Raw genomic sequence first — 9,801 nt, 5'->3', positions numbered from 1 at the left:
TCAGCTATTTACTTATGAAATAGTAATAATAGAAATAATAATAATAAATTTATATAGTTAGGTCATTATTACTTAGTTGAATAAAGTTGCTACAATTGAGATATGTCATTCTTTGTACTATGGCCTTTTTAATTCTTAATAAATTAACTAAATTAATTTGTATTTACTTTAAGAGATATCAATCTAGCACATGTTCAAGTTAGTACTAGTGGTGAGCTAGTGGCTCAAAGTTAATGTTTAAACCTATCAAGTTTAGGTTGCCTACATTGTCATGTTTTAATAATTTTTGGCACATTACATTTTAGAATAGAACTTTGGAGCCTTTTTATTTTCTGAATTCAATACTTAAACATCAATATTTGTTCGCTTGTTCAAAATTTCCATATGATAAGAGTTAAAGTTATTAATTCCCACATAATTGAACACATTTTGATTGATTGACCTATTTTGCCTTAAAAAGTTCAATAATCTTTTTTAAATGAAATATGTATATCAAAAGTATTTTAATAAGTACTTCTCTCATACAAAAAATGTAAGATCACAATAATAATGAAGTATATTGTAATGCTAATCATACATCATATTATGATTATTTTAAAGACAAAACATGTTCCTCTTCATTTGCAACCTTGATATGACCCTTTTTATGATGAGGCAATCAGATACCATAAATGTAGAGAATGTGTGTTTCAATTGAAAATTAAAATTTAATAGATCACATGGTAAATATCTCAAGCCTCTTTGAAGGGACAACTTAATTTAGAAAGTTCTCATTTAGATATACTGAACTAATAATATTGTATCATATCTAGGTTTTTTATTTATATTAATTTACTTTTTAAAAAGATATTATTTTATAGGCTTATGTGATAAATTTACTTAGTAAAAAAAAATTACTCATAAATTAATTGCAAACAATAGTAAAAAGATAACAGTTACAGATTAAAGGGTCCTAACAAATCTCTCCTATTAAATTATGTGAAAACAACTGATATATCAATGTGTGTTAAAAAAAAATTCGGTAGACATGAGAATTCGCTTGAAAAGATTGTGCACCATTTCAACAGAGTCAAGGTTTTTGAGATTAATGAGTGATGCCAGAATTGTGTGAGTAAATGAATCCCATAAAACATTCAAATGCTGCGAGTTTGTGCAACCTGATAGTGCAAGCTTGTACAACCTGGTAGAGCAACTAGAATTCTATCTGGGAATTTATTAATGGACGTGTCAATAACTTGAACCATTTTCATTTTGATCATTTTACAAAGAGAGCCTTCTCATAAATTATTGAAAATGTTTAAATAAAGTAGCCAAAACTGAGTAATTCCGAAGACATATTCCCTTTAGCCTGATGTAAGACAAGTCTATCGACTGTACAATTGTGATCTTCCTAATCTAAAGGCATGATGCCAGCTATTTGGTTATGATGAAGAAACTGATTTTGTAGTTGTAGAAGATTTTGCTAAGACTATTTGGAGTTGTCCGTCAAACCATATTTTTATTCATTGATATAAGTCTGACACATTTTGGTTGTCTCAAACTTTCCGAAATACTGCCATACAAATTGTTTTTCTGTATGTGCAAGATTGAAAAGGCTATTGGGAATCTTCCTAGTAAAACTGTTCATATCAAGCATTGGGAATTGCGTAAGCATAACCAATTGGTCGAGTTTGTGCCCGCGAGTTCATTGTCTTCATCAACAAGGATCGTTAATATTAGAGTTTGAAGTGAATTATGACAACCTGCAAGAGTAGAGGGAATGGAACCATCCAATTCATTCCTAGAAAACCGAAGGAGTCTAAGACGAAATAGAAGACTTCAAAGATAGCAAGAAAGGTAGATAAATTAAATGAAATTGAAGTTTTGAGGAATCTATCGATTACATGTGTTTCCACAGAAAAGGAGTAAGATAGAGCAAAGGATTTCATTGCCTTGTTCGTAGGTTTCCATGTATTCACTTGCTTTTCCCAATGCTCTGATAAAATGAAGTTCCCCTTTGTGGACTGATGATGGTACTCCTAATAATGTGACCTATAAAACTGCTGAACAGGGTCAGAATAATGGCATTACTGTTATAAGGAGTCCATTTGACAAACTGGAAAGGAGGCCTGATTTTTGGGCCTTCCAGGCGTGGTTTTGGATCGTATTGTTTCATCCATGAGATTTACTCTTGTTGGAAGATTGTTTTCAATCAGGCCAACCTTTGATATGGTTTCATTGTGCGTAGGAACCTGTTGGAGCTTGAAGGCCTGTGTGGAGACCAGTGCAATGTCAGGTGGAGCCTTTTTCTTTAAATTCACTAGAGAGGAAGATATATTCAGGTGGAGCCTCGGGCTTATGACAAACATAGTCTAACACTTTGCAAGTGGCAACTTGTAGTTCACGTCTTAACTCTATATATTCTTCATTTCTTGAAGATTTTCTTTTGTCATTTTGGTCAGTTTATTAGAATGAAAACTAGAATACAACTTTTAACACTTTTATTTTGTCCATAACTATCATAATAGTTACAATGATTTCTATATTTAAATAAAATATTTGTCATTTTCACAGTTTTCCACTTAAAACTATATTTTCAATTGTACCTGTATTTTACACAGATTCCTTCCAATATAGCAAAAGGGTTGCAAAAAATTGAATATATAACAATTTTTTAAATATATAATATATATCCATTGTAATAAAGAAAGAAGCTAACGATACAAAAATAACTTATATTTTATTCCAACTTTTTTATACATATATTGAGCCAATAGTTATGTCTGCCTTATAAACTATTTCTAAATATTTAGAGATTGGATGAACATCAAACATAAAATAAGCATGACATACTTACAATATTCGGAAACTGTACAATAAGTTCAATATATTTATAAGAAAATATATGAAAATATTGGGAACTCTAATTAAAAGGTTGTATCAAGTTGATTGAAGAGCTAAGATGTAGACATAGACCAATTTGCATCCCTCATTGAACCGGTTTTTCTAGGAGCACTTGTACTCTCAAGAAAGGGTGAGATATCTATGGGTAGTTGAAAACATTGAGTACCAAGAAATGATCCTATTATTTTTTCTAATCTATCAACTATCTCCATCATATTTGGGCGTTGTTGTGGCAACTCCCTTGTACAACCTAGCCCTACTTCAATCATTTGAGTAAGGCATTGAATTACCATAGGTAAATTTGATTCATTGGCATCTTTGAGTAAGTTGCTATCCACCACTTCTATTATTTTGTTTGGAAAAGCCATACCTACCCATTTTGGTAGACTTGTTCCTTCCACAAATATGTCATTTGTAGGTCTCTTCCTTGTCAACAGCTCTAAAAGTAGAACTCCATAGCTATATACATCTCCATTTGATGAAGTCCTTCCACCCGTTCCATACTCTACAATATAATAGAATACAATTATTAACTATTTTCATCTAATAGAAACTATGCGTACTAATTACAACGATAGCTTATGTAGCATTAATTCAAAATCTATACCTGGTGCAATGTAGCCTATAGATCCCTTGGCTGCATTTGTAGAAGTATTTGAATCCATTGAGTTCCCAAATAGGAGTTTGGTGATTCCAAAGTCTGCTATACATGGAGTCATATCATCCCCTAACAACACATTGCTTGGTTTTAGGTCACAGTGAATGACCTGAACAAAGCAATGATGATGTAGATAGCTCAATCCTTGAGCTATCTCCTTTGCTATTCTTAATCGGTCAAACAAATTTAGTCTACATTCTTTTCCGCCCTCAGAATATAGCCATCTCTCCAAATTCCCATTAGACATAAGTGGAAAAACTAAAGCTTTAAAATCAGGATTAGAACATGTTGAAACTATTTTGATCACATTGCGATGCCTTACTCTTTTTAGCACATTACATTCTCTACTAAAAGTTTGGAGAGAATCTTCACCTTGCAAATTAAGAACCTTAACAGCAATATTTATACCATTGAGAATCCCTTTATAAACAGAACCAAAATTGCCAACTCCTAGCAAATTGTCTTGGCTAAACCCATTAGTTGCACCTTCAAGTTCTTCATATGAAATTCTGTGAGGCCATATGTTGAGATCAATGTGATTAGCATGTCTTCTTCTAGAGAACAATAACAATGCAATTGATGAAATGAATATTGCAATGCCTATCACAGTTGGTACTATCACCTTTTTAGAGACCATAAATATTTTCTTTTTTGAATTAGAACATGCTTGCAAATTAATCCACTCACCACAGAGACCGATATTTCGCATAACTGCCGACTCATTCATTCTTGCAAAAACTCCTTCCTTGGGAACTGCTCCTACTAACCTATTTGAAGAGAGATTGATGTGCTGAAGTGATTTCATCTCTTCAAAAGCCATTGGAATTTCACCTACTAATTTGTTGTTTGAAAGATCCATATCTTGAAGGTTTTTAATTTTTGTGAGTGATGCTGGTATTGGACCATCAAATGAATTCCATGAAAGATTCAAATATTGTAAATTTGTGCAACTTAACAGGGCAGCTGGAATTTCACCCGAGAAATTGTTCAGAGACACATCTATAGCTTGGACCATTGTCATTTTGCTCATTCCTAAAAGAGACCCTTGCAATAAATTGCTAGAAATATTGAAATAAAATTGTAAATTTTCAAAACCTGCTAATTCTAGAGATATATTTCCTCTTAGCTTGTTGTGGGACAAGTCCACCAACTCCAAAGTTTGGCATCTTGCTAAACTAGAAGGTATTTTGCTTGACAATTGATTATGATGAAGAATAAGATCTCGTAATTGTGGAAGATTACCAAGACTTTCTGGAATTTTCCCTGATAACATGTTTTCGCTCAATGATAATAGTCCAAGCCTTTTTGCATTGCCCAAGTTTTCTGGAATACTTCCACGTAAATTATTATTGTCTAGATACAATCTTTCAAGATGTGCAAGTTGAGAAAGTGGGTATGGAATAGTTCCAGTGAAATGATTGTCAGCTAAGTTTAAGTACGAAAGCATTGTGAGGTTGCCAATTTCGCTTGGTATTTTTCCCTCAATTTTATTGGAGGACAAATCTAGGATGGAGAATTGTCTTGATAGTTGGCCAACAAGTGATGGTAAAATACCAGTGAAATGATTAGAAGGCAAGTATATGGTTTCCAAAGAGGAGCAATTAGTTAGGGCTATTAGAATGGACAAAGTGTTCCCTCCACTCACAAGATGATTGTACCCCAAAAAAATACTTTGAAGTTGTTGTAAATTACCAAACTCCAAAGGCACCTTGCCGTTCAATTGATTTTCGTTGAATTCAAGAAGTTGAAGTTGAGTGCAATTAGAGAGGGAGCTTGGGATTTCTCCATTAAGATGGTTGCCAAACAATTCTAGATTCTGCAGCTTTGACAGTTTGCTAAATTGGTGAGGAATGTGGCCGCTTAGTTGAATAAAAGGTAATGCAAGTCTTTTCAGAACGGTGCAATTAGAAAGGGCAATGGGAATCACTCCTCTCAACTTGTTGTAGCCAAGAAAAAGCACTTCCAGGTGAGTAAGCTTCTCCAATTCAACAGGAATACGACCATAAAAGTTGTTGTATCCTAGCCGTAATTTAGTCAAAGAGGTTACGTTTCCTAGAAAAGATGGGATTGTCCCTGTTAGATTGTTCATGATAAGATCAAGCCAACTGAGTTGAGTACACATGCTCAACTCTTCAGGAATACCACCATGGAGTTTATTATCCCCCATGTTCAACAGAGTTAAAGAGGACATGTTTCCCAGCCATGATGGTATTGTCCCTGTAAGTTGGTTTTCTCCCAGAACAAGGGTTTCTAAATGAGAAAGTAGGCCAAGTTGAGAAGGAATGCTACCACTCAAAAAATTTGAAGATAGTATAAGAGATTCCAGGGCACGGCACCCTGCTAGAGCGGTGGGGATGGAGCCACTTAATTTATTTATAGACAATCTAAGTATTCTTAGGCGAAAAAGCCTCCCAAGTTGAGAAGGAATTGGGCCCTGGAAACTGTTATTCTTGAGAGCAAGTACTCTAAGAAAAGAGAGATTGCCAAGGAAAGGAGAGATGGGGCCAAGCAAAGACATACCCGTGAGATTCAAAGAGACTGCACGTTGATGACGAGAAGAGCAGATAACACCAGTCCAATTGCAGAATGAATGATTAGGCGACCAATCGAACAAGGAATTGTAGGGATCAGAATAAAGGGAATGTTTGAAAGCCAGCAGAGCCTGCTGATCAGAATAATAAGAATGAGAGGCCACAGAATGTAGACAAGCCGGCAGTGCAGACAGAAGAAAGAGAAGGAGGGGACAAACTAAAGCCATCTTCATCTATATTGAACTCAGGAAAAAAGTACCCAAGAAAAGGAACGATTTAGATCCCTCCGTACAATATGGTAGTCTGTGAAATGGGATTAAATAGTTGCGAAGTCTTTTGCGGTGGCGAAAAGTGGTTAGTGATGGGCAGTCAGTTGCCTAAAAAGTCTAGGTTTCACACGGACGATGACGAGAAGTATTCGGTTTTTGTCAGCTATTTGAGTAATAAACATAATATCTAGCTTTCGACTTATACAAAGAAAATATCATAAACAAAACCCAATAAAAATTAATGATTCGCTTGTGCTTTTGTGGGGTATGCGATGCTCTAGCTTTTACCAATGCCGTGTTTTTGAAGGAGTGCAATGCAGGTAGACCGTAGAGGCAAAACTTTAGGGTAGCTGTGGAATTTCAATGCGTTGATTGACAGCTTTAAATGTGTGACTTGACTTTTTGGAAGAGGCGTAGGTAGCACGACTTCACTGTTGGTAGAGGTGTGGGTGTGGAATTTCAATGCGTTGATTGACAGCTTTTATGTGTGTGACTTGACTTTTTGAAGAGGCGTAGGTAGCACGACTTGACCGTTGGAAGAGGTGTGGGTGTGGAATTTCCACGCTTTAAATGACAACTTTAAATACACGACCTACATTTTGAAGAGACTCTTCAGCCATTCAAAATGTTTTTTCTTTATATTGCTTTTGATTACTTCGGAAAAAAAACCTGGTTTTTTTATATGGTTGATATTTTTCAAGTTTGCACACCCACTACCTTCCATAGGAGTGGGGTTTCAAAATTTATATCGTCAGTAGATTTTCAATGTTTAATGACATATTTGTTATAGATCAAAATTTATATCGTCAGTAGGTTTTCAATGTTTAATGACATATTTGTTATAGATCAAAATTTATATCGTCAGTAGGTTTTCAATGTTTAATGACATATTTGTTATAGATATTTTCTTTGCATAAGACGAAATATTTTATGATTTAAACTTGTGGTTATCTAGTCATTAAAAACATTTTTACTCTTTATCCTATGTATAAAGCACGAAACTAATGTTCCCATTAGTTTTTTTAAAAATTAATTTATCTGATTTAAATCATCTTATTTCCAAAGTTCAAATACAAATTTATTTTAACTCATTAATTTTTATTTTTGATTGGCTAGTTTAGATTTTCTGGAAATAAAATTAATTTGTTACTACAAAAATTACTTAAAAATAAAATTCTAGAAATTATGTACAAGCTTCTAGTAATTTTAGATTCTTAATATTCTAGAAGCTTTAGATGATATTGTTCATGTACCTTTAAAAAATTAGAAAATCTCAGCTCTCAGATAAAGAAAAGAGAAAAATTTACAGTCTTCGCCATCAACAAATAGAGGCATGGACGTACCATCTGAAGCTCCTAGAAAATTAAGCAACTAAAATTATTGGAAGCTTCTACATAATTTCTAGAAAAATAATAATAATAATAAGTAACTTTTGCACTAATAAATTAATGTTATCCCCAAAAAATTCCAAACCAGTCAATCAAAACAAAAAATAAATGACTTAAAATTAATTTAAAAATAAATTTGTATTTGAATTTTAGAAATAAGATGACTTAAATCTTATAAAAAAAGCAATTGAGAACATTAGTTCCTAGTGACAAATAAGGCTTTGAACTTAAGAAATAATTTTTATCAAACTTTTTACACCTCAACTCTTATTATTATCAAAAGTTTAATATCTAATTAAAAATAAATTTTATCAGAAAAGCAACTTGCACAAATGGTCATTATTTGATGCACCAGTCTTGTCTTTTAACAAATCAAAAATTATAAAAAAAATAAAAGTGATATTGATTTTAGGAACTTCCGGTCAATTTCAGTTTGCTATGGCGCTTCAAAAGTACAAATAAATCATAAATTATATAATGTTTGTAGAAAAAAAGTAGTATTTGGATATTGTTTTTGTTTTGTAGTTGAATGAGGCAATCATTCAAGTTTATTATACAATTTTAATTTTTTCCTATGATTTGAGACATATATGAAATTCTTTGCATATTTGAAAGTTCAAAGTTGTATTATCGTGATGTGAATAGTTAAATTTGAGTTTGTTTGTTTTTAAATTTATTTATAAGAATTCGGATTAGAATGTTAGAATTGTATTTTATTGGAAAATTAAGAATGTTAATTATAATAGAATTTCAGATTATTTTTACATATTTGTTTATTACTGATAGAAGCAGTTTAAGGCTAAGTTAATGTTATTGTTGTTATATTAAGAAGGGGATACATTGACGGAATGAAGAGGTACATCTACTACAGGGAAGAGTACTATGCATCGTCAAAGAAAATGATTGGATATATTAGTCATGGGAGGTGATAAAGTGTTGAGCATAAGAGATATCTAGACAATAAAGTAAGTTGCACTTAATCAGATCAAGTTCACTATTACTTTCTTACCATTATAGCAGATAAATTCTTTAACATGGTAGAATTAGAGTTTATTTTTGTAAATCTCTTAATCCTCTGAACACGTTGTACAGTGGAGTAAGTAATCAGAAGTGACAAACATTTTTAGCCTTAAAAAAATATACCTCCTCATTTCTCCATTCTTTAGAGCATATCACCTACTCATTGTACAAGCTCTTTGCTTCGTATGTTATTTTGTTTGTATTCACATTACAATTTATGCTATGATAGCTCTCATAATGGACCCACCCTTGATTTTGCTAAAATTGTAGAGGAAGGAATTCAGACTTCCACTCGTTGCTACTCTAATGAAAGATATTTTTCAAATCTCTCAAATTTTGTCCAAGATTATTTTCAAATGTCCAAATCCCAAAATATGGAAACCTTGCAAGGCTATTGTCCATACTTATGCTTTAAAGAGAAACTTTCAAAGTGGCAATCCACTTTCAAACTAATATCTAATGTTCTAAACAAGCAAACACATGGAAAATGTTTTATATCGCTCTGTAACATATTGGAATCAAACTTACTACTAAATCATGTAATCTACAGGAAGTGTTTGACTCTTCCAATAGATTTTTTTTTTTTATTTAATCCTTGTTAGACTAAAAATGTTTTCAAAATGGAGGTTCCCTTTAATATTTGGAAAAAGGTTAAATTTTCCTCTTGTTATGAGATGATTTGTTGTGTGTGTCTCCCTTTGACATAGTGTAATATCACCTTTGCATCTTTCTAGTGAAGTTCATGTAGCTTTACATAAAGTATAAAATGTAATAATATTGCAACTAATAAAATTTCATTAAATATTCCAATGTATCTATAAAGTAAGCTTTAAATGATATTTAGTTTAAGATGTAGTGTGTACCTTATAGATATGAAATATTTTTCCCTCCTCTTTAGAAACTTATGCAGTGGATGACTATTTATTTAAATGAAACTAATTCGCTGCACAAAACAATTTGGTTCACAATTCCAAATAGATAAAAGACTAAGGCAATGTTGGACAATAATTAATGAATTTTCATAGGAATCCATGAAACTAGTCACATAGTAT

General features: G+C 32.5%; 1 protein-coding gene across 3 annotated transcripts; it reads right to left on the bottom strand.

Moving 5' to 3' along the window:
* Positions 1–2,800: 2,800 nt before the first annotated feature.
* On the bottom strand, positions 2,801–6,363 carry LOC149561526 (uncharacterized). Of its 3 annotated transcripts, none has more exons than XM_089825173.1 (3): positions 3,914–6,363; positions 3,491–3,610; positions 2,801–3,388 (listed from the first exon to the last, which is right to left on the bottom strand). In XM_089825173.1, exons 1-3 carry the CDS (start codon positions 6,303–6,305, stop codon positions 2,937–2,939), a joined length of 2,964 nt encoding a protein of 987 aa, XP_089681299.1. In that variant the 5' UTR covers positions 6,306–6,363; the 3' UTR covers positions 2,801–2,936. The 3 variants fall into 3 exon arrangements, with proteins under 3 accessions (XP_089681299.1, XP_089681298.1, XP_089681297.1); XM_089825172.1 differs by having other exon boundaries at positions 3,491–4,504; positions 4,637–6,363; XM_089825171.1 differs by having other exon boundaries at positions 3,491–6,363.
* Positions 6,364–9,801: the final 3,438 nt, after the last annotated feature.

The sequence above is a fragment of the Cupressus sempervirens genome, chromosome 4, assembly GCF_028749045.1.
Source record: "Cupressus sempervirens isolate cs-2001-9-10 chromosome 4, ASM2874904v1, whole genome shotgun sequence".
NCBI classification, from domain to species: Eukaryota; Viridiplantae; Streptophyta; class Pinopsida; order Cupressales; family Cupressaceae; genus Cupressus; species Cupressus sempervirens.
Note: the sequence above shows the minus strand (reverse complement) of the source record. Positions and strands in the feature narration are given on the sequence as shown.